The 16294-nt window shown below is 43.4% G+C and overlaps 1 protein-coding gene across 2 annotated transcripts; it reads left to right on the top strand.

Moving 5' to 3' along the window:
- Nucleotides 1–7164: 7164 nt before the first annotated feature.
- On the top strand, nt 7165–16294 carry LOC101546877 (olfactory receptor 147-like). 2 transcript variants are annotated; one of them, XM_055132011.1, is made up of 2 exons: nt 7165–7176; nt 15362–16294. In XM_055132011.1, the coding sequence occupies exons 1-2, from the start codon at nt 7165–7167 to the stop codon at nt 16292–16294; spliced, it is 945 nt and encodes a 314-aa protein (XP_054987986.1). The 2 variants fall into 2 exon arrangements, with proteins under 2 accessions (XP_054987986.1, XP_054987985.1); XM_055132010.1 differs by lacking the exon at nt 7165–7176 and having other exon boundaries at nt 15344–16294.

Below are 16294 nucleotides of genomic sequence, written 5' to 3'. Positions count from 1 at the left end.
TACTCTTGGGAAACAACAGTTTTATTATTAAGGGAATTATTGTTCATACCATGGTCATTGATCCTGACCATACTGGTGAAATAACAATTGTTATCACGGTGCCTACTGTTTGGACATTTGATAAGGGACAACCCATAGCTCAGCTTCTTTTGCTACCTTTGGTTGTGCCAGGTCTATCCACTCGCCCTAGTGGGGGAGATTTTGGCAGCACAAATCCTATAATTGCTTGTGTTGCCCGTCTGAAGAAAGACAACCGCCCCCTTTTAACTATTGAGATTCACGGGAAGAAATTTATGGGAATGATTGACTCAGGAGCCGACGCCTCTGTCATTTCTTCCCAACATTGGCCCAGGAACTGGGCCGTGCAGGCAGTACCTTACGGTTTGTATGGAGTAGGCATGATGCCTTCCTCCTCTGTCCGGCAAAGTGCCAGGTGGCTAAGATGTATTGGCCCAGAGGGCATTACAACCATTTTCCAGCCCTACATAGCACCTGTACCTATGAATTTATGGGGACGGGATTTACTTGAGCAGTGGAAAGCAGAGATTAGGATTCCCGTTCCACTTCCTGCTGTGGGCTTTGACTCTGAGGCCTCTCCTTGTTTAATCGGAGCTGCTGCGGTTTCACACCCAGCACCCCTCTGTATTCAGTGGAAATCCCACGATCCTGTGTGGTCTTCCCAGTGGCCCCTTAATAATGAAAAACTAAGGGTGTTAGAATCCTTAGTAGAAGAACAACTGGAGTTGGGACATATTGAAACCTCATTTTCAGAATGGAATTCCCCTGTTTTTGTTATCCAAAAGAAGTCAGGCAAGTGGCGTCTGTTGACTGACCTACGAAATGTTAATGCCACCATGGTTCCCATGGGGGCTCTCCAGCCTGGCCTTCCTTCCCCTGCTGCCATTCCTAAAGATTGGTCACTGGTTGTCATTGATTTAAAAGATTTTTTTTACAACATTCCTATCCATCCGGATGATCGTAAGCATTTTGCATTTTCTGTCCCCTCTCTTAATAACCGCGCACCTATGCGCAGGTATCAATGGACTGTTCTACCTCAGGGAATGACCAATTCCCCTACCATGTGTCAGTATTTTGTTGACTTGGTCTTGCGCCCTTCCCGTGTCAAGTTTCCTCAGGCTTATGTTATTCACTATATGGATGATATCTTGATTGCATGTTCTAATGATGGAGAACTCCAGAGATTGTATGAGGATGTTATAACTCGTCTACCCGCAGCTGGGTTACAAGTAGCCACAGAAAAAGTTCAGGTGTTGTCTCCATATGAGTATTTGGGCTATGTTCTTGAGTGTACTACCGTACGACCTCAAAAAATTTCTATTCGCCATGATAAACTGAAAACCCTTAATGACTTTCAAAAACTGCTAGGAAATATTAACTGGGTTCGCTCCTCTCTGGGCATTCCCAACTCAGACCTCCGTAATCTATTTCTGACCCTTGAAGGTGACTCCGCCCTGAACAGTCCTAGGCAGTTTACCCCTGAAGCTCAGAAAGAATTAGAATTTTTTCTACATCGACTCCAGAAATCCCATCTTTCCCGGTTTGTTCCGGGAGAAAAATTGTGGCTTTTGCTTTTTGATACTCCCCACTCGCCCTGCTGCTCTAGCACAGCTTTCAGGCCCAATAGAGTGGCTTTATTTGCACAATAAAGAGTCTCGCACTCTTGTGCCTTACCTTGAGTTAACGGCTAAACTCATAATCAAAGGAAGACTGAGAGCCCTTTCCATGCTGGGATTTGATCCTCATATCATTGTTCTCCCCGTTCCTGAAAAAGAGATTGCCTCTATCCTGCCCCTCAGTGATGCTTTGCAAAGAGCTTTAGCTGATTTTTCGGGAGAAATTTCCTCCCACTATCCAGCAGGAAAAACTTGGGATTTTTTCATAAAAACCCCATTTATCATTTCCTCTGTCATTCGCCCCTCTCCTATTCCTGATGCTCCAGTATATTATATTGATGGCTCTGCCTCAGGGAAAGGCGGAATTTCTGGACCCGCCCTGACCACAACAGTAAACACTAACTATACCTCTGCCCAGCAAGTGGAACTTGCCACTTTGGTGTATCTACTCTCCCATGTGCCTGGACCTGCTAATATAGTCTCAGACTCCGCTGATGTGGTTGGTCTCTTCCCTGGCATCGTGACGGCTTCTCTAAATGCCCCCAATCCTATAGTCCAACAATTGCTTGAGCAGCTACAAGTGCTTTTACAAAAGCGCTCTGAACCTGTTTTCATTACTCATATCAGATCTCACTCTGGTCTTCCAGGACCTATGGCCCGGGGAAATGAAGCCGCTGATCTCTTGGCAGCACCAATTCTTACCTCTGCTGCAGAAGAGCACCAGGCCTTACACACAAACGCTCGGCGCCTTCATATTCATCATCGTATCCCAATTTGAGAAGCCAGGCATATTGTCCGTGCTTTCTCTGTTTGTGCTCCTTTACACTGTACCTCCCATGTGGCAGGGGCCAATCCCCGAGGTCTACAGACCAATGAATTATGGCAAATGGATGTTACTCACGTCACGTGCTTCCCCAAGAAACCTCTTCTCCATGTAACTATAGATACTTATTCTGGCTTCACATGGGCTGTTCCCATGACTTCTGAGAGAACCAAAGCAGTCTGCTCCTTCCTACTACAATGTTTTTCTGTCATGGGCGTTCCCTCTGCTATTAAAACTGACAACGGCCCAGCCTATACTAGTAAGGCTTTTCAAGATTTCTGTGATGAATGGCAAATTAAACACATTACTGGAATCCCTTACAACCCTCAGGGTCAAGGCATAGTCGAACGTACCCATAGAACCCTCAAAACACAGCTATTGAAAATTAAAAAAGGAGGTATGCCTCCACTTGATTCCTTGTCCTTGACATTGTTTACTTTAAACTTTTTAAATTTACCTCAGGGAGAACCCTAAAGAGCAGCTGAGAGGCATTTTCAGGAAGATGCACAGACTCAAGAAACTATTAACTCTCCCATTTGGATTAAAATTGACAAAGAATGGGTAGCAGGGAAACTCCTCATTCGAGGAAAAGGCTATGCTTTTGTTTCAACAGATGATAACCCCGCTAAGAAACTTTGGATCCCTTTACGTCTTATCAGAAGCACCTGATTTGGATCTCAGACCACCAGAGTCTCACAACCCTTCAAATTCCAACTCTGATTCATCGCCAAACTGATTCCACCTATATCCTTTCTGGTGGATGGCACGGCCCGGACCCCGTGTTAACCTGGGCCAGGGGTTCTGTTTGTGTTTTTCCACAGGTCAGGGCAGAACCAGTATGGATATTCCTGAACGCCTGACACGGAAGACTGCATCTCCAGTAGACCAAGATGTGCAAACTGGTGCTCGTGCTCAGCCTGATTCCTGTGAGGATATGAGCTGAAGAAGCAGCTTCCTGGGCCATTGCTACAACATGGCCTGCTTTGACGCCTGTGCATAGATTATCCCCTTCCTTACCCATCTTGATAGGACCAGAGTAGAAGTCCCCTCCATTTTATCAAAGAGTGGGCAGGGGTGGGAGCAGTACTGTCCTTGTTGCTTCTCGCTGCTTTGGTTTTTGCCTGGTGTCTATATAAAATGCAGCAAGAACAACTACTTATAGGGCGTGGTATTTACGGGCATCTGCGGCCCTGGAAGCACAGCAATCCCCGCAGTTTTGGCTTACAACTGTGAAACAATAATCTCGCTTAGAACAATCAAGGTCTAGCCGGATGTAGCAAAGGTATTATGCAGCTGAGAGCCCTTAACTGCAGGGGACCTCCTGTGGTTGAGGAGTTTGAAAGGGTGCATTATACCCCACCTGACTCTTGGACCAACCTAAGACAGGGACCTACAAGCGAGAAGGCTCCCAATGACGGGTAAGGCCAAGGAGGCCGAGGTCGCTACACAGACTTGCTGTTCTAAAACAAAAAGGGGGAACTGTGGAGAGCCTCCACAGGACCGTGTGCTTCGTAAACAACACCTGTTCTTGTTAATTTCACCGTGCTTTGAAAACAGGATGTCCTGTCACTCCCACAAGGTGTAAGAAAACAGGATGTCCTGTCACGCCCACAAGGTGTAACTAGCTTATCAGCTGCAGACACTTGGGCGTAAACAAGCAGCGAGAGGTATATAAGGAGGGAAGCTGCCTAGCTAGTGGTTCCCCCCTGGTTCCTCTTCCTTCGTTCATCCTCTTTTCCGTTAGCATGAGAAAGTTTCTTAATAAATCGCTGCAAGAAGAATCTCCGGGTTGTGTGTTATTTTACAGGGGAGTATTGCCATTTTTTTACAATGTTGATTCTCCCTATCCATGAGCAGGGGATATGTTTCCATTTCCTCATGTCCATGAAGTAGTGTTTTATAGTTTTCTTTGTAGAGGTCCTTTACTTCTTTAGTTAAGCTGATTCCAAGGTATTTGATTTTCTGGGGCACAGTTGTCAATGGGATTGCTTTTTTCATGTCCCTTTCCTCTGTTTCATTGTTTGCATATAGGAAGGCCATGGTTTTTTGGGTATAGATTTTGTAGCCTGAGATATTACTATAAAGGTCAATTGTTTCTAAGAGTTTCTTAGTAGAGATTTTAGGCTTCTCTAGATATAGTATCATATCGTCTCTGAATAGTGAGAGATTGATTTTTTCCTTTCCTGTCTGGATGCCCTTACTATCTTTTTCTTGCCTAATGGCTATTGCTAGTACTTCCAGTACTATATTGAAGAGAAGTAGTGAGAGTGGGCATCCTTGTCTTGTCCACAATCTTAGAGGAAAGGCCCTTAGTTTTTCCCCATTGATGATAATGCTTGCCGTAGGTTTGTGGTAGATGGCTTTGAGTATCTTTGAGTCCCTACTATACCCATTTTGGCAAGAGTTTTCATCATAAACTGATGCTGGATCTTGTCAAATGCTTTCTCTGCATCTATTTATATGATCATAAGGTTTTTATCTTTACTTTTGTTGATATGATGGATTATGTTGATTGATTTCCGAATGTTAAACCATCCTTGCATCCCTGGGATGAATCCCACTTGGTCATGGTGTATGATCTGTTTGATGAGTTGTTGGATTCTATTTGTTAGTATTTTGTTGAGGATCTTCACATCGGTATTCATCAGAGATATTGGTCTATAGTTTTCTTTGTTAGTGGTGTCTTTGTTTGCTTTTGGTATTAGGGAGATATGTGCCTCATAGAAACTGTTCGGGAGGGTTCCTGTTTTTTCAGTTTCCTGGAAAAGCTTGAAGAGAACTAGCAACAAATCTTTAAATGTTTGGAAGAATTCGCCAGTGAATCCATCTGGGTCTGGGCTTTTGTTTTTGCGGAGACTTTTGATTAGAGTTTTGATTTCCTTGATATTTATGAGCCTATTGAGGTATTCCAAGTCTTCTTTGTTCAGTCTTGGGAGATTATAGGAATCAAGGAATTCATCCATTTCTTTTAGGTTCTCTTGTTTTGTGGCATACAGACTTTCAAAGTAGTCTCTGATGATCTTTTGAATCTCCTTGGTTTCTGTTGTGATGTCCCCCTTTTCATTTCTAATTCGGTTTATTAGGGTTCTCTCTCTCTCTTTCTTTGTGAATATTGCTAGCGGTTTATCAATCTTATTTATTTTCTCAAAGAACCAGCTCTTGGTTTCATTGACCTTTCGGATTGTTTTTCGGGTTTCCATATCATTATTTTCTGCTCTAAGTTTTATTATTTCTTTCCTTCGATCTGGTTTGGGTTCCTTTTGCTGGTCCTCTTCTAAGATCTTGAGCTGTGAAGTCAAGCTATCTGTGTAGGCCCTTTCTTCCTTCCTGAGGAAAGGTGGCAGAGCTATAAATTTTCCCCTTAACACAGCTTTAGCTGCATCCAATAGGTTCTGGTAGCTTGTGTCTTCATTCTCATTTGTTTCAATGTATTTTTTGATTTCCTCCTTGATTTCCTTCGTGACCCACTCATTGTTCAACAGTGAGTTGTTTAATTTCCAGGTTTTTTATTTGGTTCTCCGCGTCTGTGTGTGATTAACTTCCATCTTCAGCGCATCATGGTCTGAGAATATAGTTGATACAATTTCTATCTTCCCAATTCTATTAAGGTATAGTTAGTGACCCAGAACGTGGTCTATTTTGGAAAATGTTCCATGTGCGGTGCGCTGGAAAAGAATGTGTATCTTTTTTTTTGTGGTGTATAGCCCTGTATAGGTCTATTAGCCCTGTCTCCTCCATTTCTTCCTTCAGAGCCATTGTTTCCTTGCTGAGTGTTGTACTTGTTGATCTATCCATAGGTGATAGGGCACTGTTGAAGTCTCCAACTACTATCGTGGTGCTAGTTATGTCCCCCTTTAATTCTGTTAGGAGTTCTTTTAAGTATTTAGATGGTTGTTCATTAGGTGCATATACATTTAAGAGTGTGATTTCTTCCTATTGTACATATCCCTTGATGAGTAAAAGATGACCTTCGCTGTTCCTTCTGATCTTTTTCAACCTGAAATCTATGTTGTCGAATACTAGTATGGCCATCCCAGCTTTTTTGAGGGAGTTGTTCGTTTGCAGGATTGTTTTCCATCCTTTTACTTTGAGTCTGTGTTTGCTCTGACTGTTCAGATGTGTTTATTGTAGGCAACAGAAAGTTGGGTTTAGTTTCTGAATGCATTTTGCCACTCTGTGCCTCTTGATTGGTGAATTTAGACCATTAACATTGAGAGAAATTATTGTCATGGGATTTTGTGCCATCTTTTTGTAGGGTTTGTTGTTCTTCTAGGGTTTTTTCTTGTCTTATAGTAGCCCTTTTAGCCTTCTTTTAAGTTTGGTCTTGAGTCTATGAAGTTCCTGGGCTGTTGTTTCTCTGTGAAATAGTGTATGGTTCCTTCAAGTTTAACTGAGAGTTTAGCTGGGTAAAGTATTCTTGGTAAGGCGTACATTTCATTAAGGTTTTTCACTATATCCCACCATTGTCTTTGGGCTTGGAAGGTTTCTTCTGATAGGACTGCCGTGAATCTAAGGGTTGCTCCTTTGTATATGATTTCCTTCTTTGATCTTGCTGCTTGCAGTATTGTATCTGTATCCACAGCATCCATCATTCTGACTATGATATGTTTTGGGGATTTTCTATTTGGGTCCCTTTTAGCTGGCACCCTTTGGACTCCTTGGATCTGGATGCCCGCATTCTCTAGCTCTGGGAATTTCTTAGCAATGATGTCTTTGATTGTGTTTTTTTTCATTGGGATTGGTTCCCTGTGGTTCTGGTACTCCAATGATTCTTATGTTGCTTCTCTTGTGGTCATCCCCTAGGACTCAAATTCGCTCTAGAGCCATTTTAAGATCTTTTGCCATTATTTGTTGTTGCCTATATGCTTTCTGCAATTCATCTTCAAGTTCACTGATTCTGTCTTCGGCTGTAGCCATTCTATTATTGAAGGCTCCTACTGAGTTTATTTCATCTACCAATTCTTTTAATTGTGTGACTTCTGTTCGTAGCTTTGAAATTTCTGCTCTCATTTCTTCCTGGATTTTCTTGGTGGACCGTTCCAACGCTGCATCCATATCTTCTCTTAATTTATTGGATGTTCATTCCATAGTTGCTTTGAGTTCGTGAACCATTTACACGATTTCCTCTCTGAATTCTTTATCTGAGAGGAGATTGTATTTCTGGGAAGTCCCTGTTGGGGTTTCTGAGATCCTGTCTTCCATCTCTCCTGGCGGTGGGGTTTTTCACTGTTTCTTCATGTTGTTATGGGCTTTACTGTCAGGCGCTCTCCTTAGCGATCTCTTTAAAAAGGACTTTTTGTTCCACTTGATGTGTTCACTGATAGTGTTTTTGAAATTATGAAGGGATAGGCAAATGAACTATTAGCATATAGTCACTAAGATGACCAGGGTATCTTAAGAGCAATAGGTTATACTGATTGTGACCAAGGCAGCATGCATGGAATGGGAGAAATAACTGTGGCCGCTCCAGAAATAGGCCACCCCCCCTTTTGAGACCACGCCCCCTGATGAGAGGACACACCCCTAACCTGGAGAAGAGGGAGGGGCCAGGGCCCGTTGGCGAGATGGCTCAGAGGTGCCAGGCAGGGCTGGGGGCTTCCAAGCGGGCCCCCGACCGCGGGCAGGGGATGAGGGGAGGGCTTCTCCATGTTGGGTGGGGTCTCCAAAGGGAAATCCCAGTTACCTGGAGGAGAGAGAGGGGTCAGGGCCCGTTGTCAAGATGGCTCAGAGGTGCCAGTCGGAGCTGGGGGCTTCCGAGAGGGCCCCCAACCACGGGCAGGGGCGGTGTATGATCTTTTTTATGAGTTGTTGGATCCTATTTGCTAATATTTTGTTGAGGATCTTTGAATCGGTGTTCATCAGGGATATTGGTCTATAATTTTCTTTCTTAGTGGTGTCTCTGTTTGCTTTTGGTATTAGGGCGATATGTGCTTCATAGAAACTATTTGGGAGAGTTCCTGTTTTTTCAATTTCCTGGAAAAGCTTGAGGAGAATTGGCAACAAGTCTTCTTTAAATGTTTGGAAGAATTCGCCAGTGAATCCATCTGGACCTGGGCTTTTGTTTTTGGGGAGACTTTTGATTACAGTTTCAATTTCCTTGATATTAATGGGTTTATTCAGGAATTCTAAGTCTTCTTGGTTCAGTCTCGGGAGATTGTAGGAGTCAAGGAATTCATCCATTTCTTTTAGGTTCTCTTGTTTTGCGGCATATAGACTTTCAAAGTAGTCTCTGATAATCTTTTAAATTTCACTGGTTTCTGTTGTGATATCCCCCTTTTCATTCCTGATTCGGTTTATTAGGGTTCTCTCTCTCTCTTTCTTTGTGAGTCTTTCTAGCGGTTTATCAATCTTGTTTATTTTCTCAAAGAACCAGCTCTTGGTTTCATTGACCTTTCGGATTGTTTTCTGGGTTTCCATGTCGTTAATTTCTGCTCTAATTTTTATTATTTCCTTCCTTCTGTCTGGTTTGGGTTCTTGTTTCTGGTTTTTTTCTAAGGCCTTGAGCTGTGAAGTCAAGCTATCTGTGTAGGCCCTTTTTTCCTTCCTAAGGAATGCTTGCAGAGCTATAAATTTTCGGTAAGGGATATTCTTGATAACTTTTCAGTATCAATATTGTATACCATAATGTCCAAAATTAGGGAGAGAGTGAGACAGAGAGAAGAGAAGAAAAGCACCTTCCATAGAAGCAGGCAGGAGGTTGGGGTGGAGGGTAATGGGAGGGAACCTGGGCACACTGGTGCTGGGAAACATACACGAGTGAAGGGATGGGTGTTGGAATACTCTATAACTGAAATCTAATCATGAACAGCTTTGTCATGGTCTATCTCATAGAGATTAAATAAAAAAGTTTTAAAAATGGAAGAAACACTTAGATTTCTTAGACTAAAATTCGGTGATGATGTCATTTTGCATTCCACCCTGCAGTTTAAGAAATAGAATTTCTTTTTTAAAACAATTTATAATTTTTTTTGGCTTTTTGGGTCACATCCGGCAATGCTCAGGGCTGACTCCTGGCTCTGCACTCAGGAATGATTCCCGGCACTGCTTAGGGGACCATATCCATATGGGATGCTGGGAATCGATCCCGGGTCAGCTGCATGCAAGGCAAACGCTCTACACGCTATACTATCGCTCCAGCCCCAACAATTTTATAATTAAAAAAATTGTTGAATTTCCATGAATTATCCTATATTTAGGGCTGGAGTGATAGCACAGTGGGTGGGGTGTTTGCTTGCACATGGACAACCCAGGTTCGATTCCTCCACCCCTCTTCGAGAGCCCAGCAAGCTACCAAGAGTAATCTGCCTCATGGCAGAGACTCGCAAGCTATCCATGGCATATTCAGTATGCCAAAAAACAGTAACAACAAGTCTCACCATGGACACGTTACTGGTGCCTGCTTGATCAAATCGATGAAAAACGGGACGACAGTGATATAGTGCTATGATATCCCCAGAATCGCCACTGATAGATCTCCTGGCAGCCTCTGGCTCATGCAACAGCTCTCCTTCCTCCTCCCGCTGTTCTGTCGCTTCCTGATAGTCATCACGCATAGGCTCAGTTTATCCCGACTTATAAGAAATTGCAGAGGGGACTGTCACAGGGATAGACGTCTCTGCAGAAAGAGAAGGAGCAGAAGAAACAGGCCTACAGAATGCGATTTCCTCCGTCTTCAACTCTGAAACAGCAAAAGGCTAATATTATCCATTATAAGTTGCCGAAGCGCAAAAGTATCTACAGGCATATCAGCTGGACCACAATTATTGTAATATTGCTGAAGCTCATGCCCTACCTGACTCCACGTTGTCTCATTCAGGATACCTTCCTTAGGAAACCAAGGACAGACTTTTCTTACATGCTCAAGAAAGTCTTCTATTTGCTTCTCTTCCATTTTCAAGGCACGGCAGAGTCTGGCAAGCTACGTGTGGCGTACTCGATATGCCAAATCAGTAACAACAAGTTTCACAATGGAGATGTTACTGGTGCCCTCTGGAGCAAATTGATGACAATGGGATGACAGTGCTACAGTGACAGTGCTACAGTGCTTTTTCAAGTCTTTTGCTGTAACATCATCAGCAAGGTTTGCGCAAACAGCTGCTGGTGACTAGAAGCTTGCCCCATCTTTATTCCCTATTATCAACTTACACAATACCCCAAACTTTTTAAATTACTCTGTAAACTCTGTCAATTACTTATGATGCATCTCTTTTTGCTGGGGGTTCTTCATTGACTCCTTAGTGCTCTGGTCTCTGTTCGGGCATCACTTGCCATATGTCGTGTAGCCAACTTGAATTTTGATTGGAGAGAGGGAGTGAGAACTGAAAGACGGGATAGGGAGGACCATAAGAAGCATACAGCAACTTCATTCCCAAGCTCATTTCTTTTATAGTATGTAGTGAACACTTCGTGGGAAAGCCAAGGGTTACAAGATGAGCAAGATACATTATCTGTTATTTTGTCTTGCAGCTGCATACGCAGGGAGTTCTTTGAACTTAATCAGGAATGAAGATGTAGCTCCTGGCCCTACCAAGGCTGTTCAGGTGCAGCCTTTCCTGGGCCTTCCTTTAACAGGGTCAGCTGCCAGGCATGGAGCTTCCACATGCCCAGTTTCCCTCCCCCCTCATTCCCTTCTCAGGGAAAACAAGAAGGGGCTACCAAGGCCAGTCCCCAAGAATATGGATTGTTGTTTTCGCCTGCAACTCATTATTTTTTATTTTGGGGCAGTTCCCTCTGCAGTGCTCTGTGTAGGGGGCTGAGGTGCTTCTTTGGCTCTGTAGTGTCAAGGATCACCTGGGCCACCCCAACCGTACTCGGGAGCTCCAGGGATGTGCTTGGTAGTGCTAGGGGGGGCATGTGGTCCTGGGGATCGAACTGGGGTCAACCATTTGCTGGACAAACACTCCAACCACTGTACTCTCTCTTTGGCCCCTTTGCAGCCACTCTTATAGGATTAATTAAGGGCATCATGTCTTGTGAAAAGAATGGCAGAGCTTAGTATGGCAGGTTTTGTTGTTTCCCAAATGGCTCTTCTGTAGAAATGGAGAGTAAGTCAGGGATTGCCAGGAGCCAGAGATGTAGTGGAACAGGATGAGTTTGAGTACAGAGAGGGAGTATTTGTCTTTTGTTTTTTTGGGTCACACCCAGCTTACTCCTGACTCTGTTCTCAGGGGTCATATCTGGCAGGTGTCCCAGGACCGTGTGTGGTGCTGCAGACTGAACATGAGTTGCCTCTGTGGCCTCTATGGCCCGAAAGTGGGAATAGAAAGAATTTCTCCTGTGGTGGTGGGATAGTTCTGTACCCTGATTATGGCAATGGTTACATGAACCATCCCAAGGGGCAAAGTTGCTCAGATCTTCACCCAAACACGCGTGATACACAGACATGACAGTCACATACTGCGTGCAAAACTGATGGGAACTGAAGAGCTCTAGTTCATTTTCTGGCTGTCCAGGTCACAGTGTTGTACCTGTGTTGGCTTCCCACCTTTGCTGTTGTACTATAGTCATTGGAGAATCAATATGGTAGGAAGAGAGGGATTTTGAGGGACGATATGCATGATTTTTGTAACTCCCTGTGATTTCAGAATTTCATCATAAAATTTTTAGATGCCTTCATTTTTAATTTTTTTTAAAAAAATTTTTATTAGTGAATCACTGTGAGGTAGAGTTAAAGACTTACAAACTTTCATGCTTGCATTTCAGTCATACAATGGTCGAGTGCCTTTTCCTCCACCAGTGCCCATTTTTCATCACCAATGTTCCCAGCATCCCTCCCACCACCCACACCCTCCCTCCCTCCACCCCACCCCGCCTCTGTGCAGGGTATTCCCTTTTGCTCTCTCTCTCTCTCTCTATTTGGGTGTTGTTGTTTGCAGTAGAGGTATTAAGTGGCCATCATGTTCGGTCTATAGTCTACTTTCAGCACGCATCTCCCATCCCGGATGGGCCCTCCTAGCACCCTTTGAGTACAGAGAGGGAATATTTGTTTTTGGCTGAACAAACACTCTAACCACTGTACTCTCTATTTGACCCCTAGAGAAGGGACTTGGTGGTCCCTTCTCTATCTGAGCTGCCTTTCCCCTAGCATGCAAGGCTGGCTTCTAAGCTTTGGAGTAATCATCCTGATTCTTATTTCTACTGTTCTTGGGTGTTAGTCTCCCATTCTGTTATTTTATAGTCCACAAATGAGTGCAATCTTTCTATGTCTGTCCCTCTCTTTCTGACTCATTTCACTTAACATGATGCTTTCCATGTTGATCCACCTATATGCAAACTTCATGACTTCATCTTTTCTAATAGCAGCATAGTATTCCATTGTGTAGATGTACCAAAGTTTCTTTAACCAGTCATCTGTTTGGGCACTCGGGTTTTTTCCAGTTTCTGACTATTGTAAACAGTGCTGCAATGAACAGATGAGTGCCGATGTCATTTCTACTATACTTTTTTTGCATCTCTGGTATATATTCCCAGAAGTGGTATTGCTGGGTCAAATGGGAGCTCAATTTCTAATCTTTTGAGAAGAGTCCATACTGTTTTGGACAGTATGAACTGTCCAAAAGAGCTGAACCACCAGCAGTGAAGGAGAATTCCTTTCTCCCCACATCCACACCAACACTGGTTGCTTTTGTTCTTTTGGATGTGGGCCAGTCTCTGTGGTGTGAGATGGTATTTATTTTTTTAATTTTTATTTTTTTATTTATTATTTTTTTATTAATGAATCACCGTGCGGATACAGTCACAGATTTACGTATCTTCGTGCTTCTGTTTTCGTCATAGAATGCTCGAGTACTCATCCTTTCACAAGTGCCCATTGTCCTCCACCGATGACCCCAGCATCCCTCCCACCCCCCCATGCAATTCCCCCCACCACACCTCGCCTCTGTGGCAGGGCATTCCCTTTGTTGAGATGGTATTTAGATGCCTTCTTACCAGAATAATCATTAGTACATACCTGGACATTCTGCATTCATATTTTCTTGAAATAGAACTCTATTAAGTATTATTTTTATGTATTTATTTTAATTTATTAAAATAAAAAATGTGTTAATTCAGAAAAACCCAACATGGGCTTAGAAAGATAGTACAGTAAGGGTTAAGGTGTTTTTCTTACTCACAGCTTACCCCAGTTTAATTACCACCAGGTGGCACTACTGAGACCTCTCAGTCTAACCAACCCCCACACCCTAAGGAAGAAAAGAAAAAAAAGAAAAACCTAAGGTAATTAAACATCCATGAAATAATAGATCACACATTATAAATTTATTTAGAAAGAGTACTGATTTTATTTACAAATATATTAAGAAATTGATAAATCTTACATGATAAAACTTATAAATCATACAAATAAATTTTTATTAGCAATCTATAAAGTCAGTACAAAAGGATCCTTTTGTTTATATCTATAAATTTTCAAAAGCAGTAATTATTTAAGGGGAATGAAAGAAAATTAACAAAAAAACATTCATAAGCCTGTGAACTTAAGTCCTAAAAATGAATGTGGTATGTGGAACTTTAATTAGCATAATTTCATAACAGTAAATTGTTGCATCTCTGTAAGGGAAACAGATGATTTTTTCTCTTATACCTCAGGGAATGTGCACTCTCTGTTGGGAAATTAACACTTAACTGTCGCCATCAGGGTGTTCCACAAACACAAACTTTCTCCCTTCATTACTTCTTGTGATAGGAATGACCTCAAGAGCATTGATGTTTGGATTTATAACCAGGGCCGAGCATATTATAAGCCTTCAGCAAGTCATGCCATATGCATTTGACAAGGTGACTTCTGTCTCCAATTTACGTTTTCACTTCTTACTCTATTAGAAAATTGATAACTAGAAGCTTGACCCCCACCTAGAATGAGTCGTGGAATGCCTGGACCGAGTTCTGAGCCCTGACTCTTTGGCCAAGAGAAGCAGCAGATTCTGTGATCACAGCTAGTCAGCGTTGGTATCAACACCGTCCACTCTTCTTCCAGAACCGTGTGGAGAAAACCAGCATAAAGGGTCAGCGCAGAGTCCTCTTAGGAGGAGAGTAAGTCAGTCATGTTTCTAGGGTTCTTTCCCTTTTCCTGTTGTTGATAAGTGAGGAAAAGTATTTCTGTTGAGTCACCACAAGCTGAGAGGACAGGCATGCTGGCCCTGCTGTTTCTGATAGACACAGGCCCACTCTGACAGTGCCAGGAGCCCTGTCCAGCAGACAGCCACACAGAGGAAGATGAGAAACCTTTCCTAAAGACATTTAACATGGTGTTAGTCTTGTATTTGTCTGCTTGACATCTTTCCCCAAGCTTTGCAACCAGCTTAGATAGCCCCAGAATTAAGGTTTCTCTTGCCTGCTCTCCTACAAGGCCGGGAAGCACCTTTACAGTCCTTCATGAGTTCTCTGTCTGCTTAGGATGGAACAAAGGGAAGAATGAGTTGCAGCTCTGGGGTAGGTAGTCAGTGGAGTCTTGGAGTAAGGGATCTGAAGACCCTCCCTTCCAGAAACAGAATATCTGTGAGGTCTCCACCCCAGAGACATTCTGTCTGTCTGGTTGTCTGTGACAGGACCTGAGGTGTCCAGCAGAGAAATGGAAACACCAACAGGGACTAGGAAGGGAAGAAACAGAGGAATGTGGGGGAGGCGTGAGGGAGAAGTCCTTGCTCCCATTGCTCACCAGCAAGTGGGCTTGACCTTTCCCTGGAGCAAAGGCAGTAACAGTTGTTTGTCACAGGTAAGAGACAATCCTTTTGCTGCTGAGGGGAGGCCGTGGTAGCACAGCCCTGCTGAAAAGCGGCACTTGCTTGACTTCAGCCTGTCGAATCCCCTTCTTGGAAGTGAGTCCTTGTGGAGAGTCGAGTCTTTGTGAATGGCATTGTCATCTCTTCTCACAGATTTCCCCAAGATGACAGTGCTGCCTCAGAATGATTCATTCGTGACAGAATTCCTGCTTGCTGGATTAACGGACCGCCCAGAGCTCCAGCGACCCCTCTTTGTTCTGTTTCTAGTGATGTACATTGTCACTGTGGTGGGCAACATTGGCTTGATCATCCTTATCATTCTCAACTCCCACCTCCACACCCCCATGTACTATTTCCTTTTTAACCTGTCCTTCATTGACCTCTGTTACTCTTCAGTGTTCACCCCTAAGATGCTGGTGAACTTTGTGTCAAAGAAGAACGTCATCTCCTATGCTGGGTGCATGACTCAGCTGTTTTTCTTTCTTTTTCTTGTCATCTCTGAATGCTACATGTTGACCTCCATGGCCTATGACCGCTATGTGGCCATTTGCAACCCACTGCTATATAAGGTCACCATGTCACCACAGGTTTGCTCTTTGATAAGCTTTGCTGCATATTCCATGGGGTTTGCGGGGTCTGCCGCCCACACAGGGTGCATGCTCAGGCTGACCTTCTGCAATGCTCATGTGGTCAACCATTACTTATGTGACATCCTCCCTCTCCTTCAGCTCTCTTGCACCAGCACTTATGTCAATGATATAGTCGTTCTCATCGTGGTGGGTATTAATATCACAGTGCCTAGTGTTATTATCCTAATTTCTTACGTCTTCATCCTAAGGAACATTCTTCAGATCAAATCCACTCAAGGGAGGTCCAAAGCATTCAGTACCTGTAGTTCCCACATCGCTGCCATTTCGCTTTTCTTTGGCTCAGCAGCTTTCATGTACCTTAAATTTTCTTCTTCTGGGTCTATGGATCAAGGAAAAGTTGCTTCTGTTTTCTATACTAATGTGGGGCCCATGCTCAATCCCCTGATCTACAGTTTGAGGAACAAGGATGTCAAAGTTGCCCTGGGGAAGGTCTTGACTCAAATCCAGAGGAAAAACAGGTTCTAA

The sequence above is a fragment of the Sorex araneus genome, chromosome 3 (genome assembly GCF_027595985.1).
Source record: "Sorex araneus isolate mSorAra2 chromosome 3, mSorAra2.pri, whole genome shotgun sequence".
Lineage (NCBI taxonomy): Eukaryota > Metazoa > Chordata > Mammalia > Eulipotyphla > Soricidae > Sorex > Sorex araneus.
The sequence above is the reverse complement of the archived record's forward strand: the minus strand, read 5'-3'. Positions and strand labels throughout refer to the sequence as shown.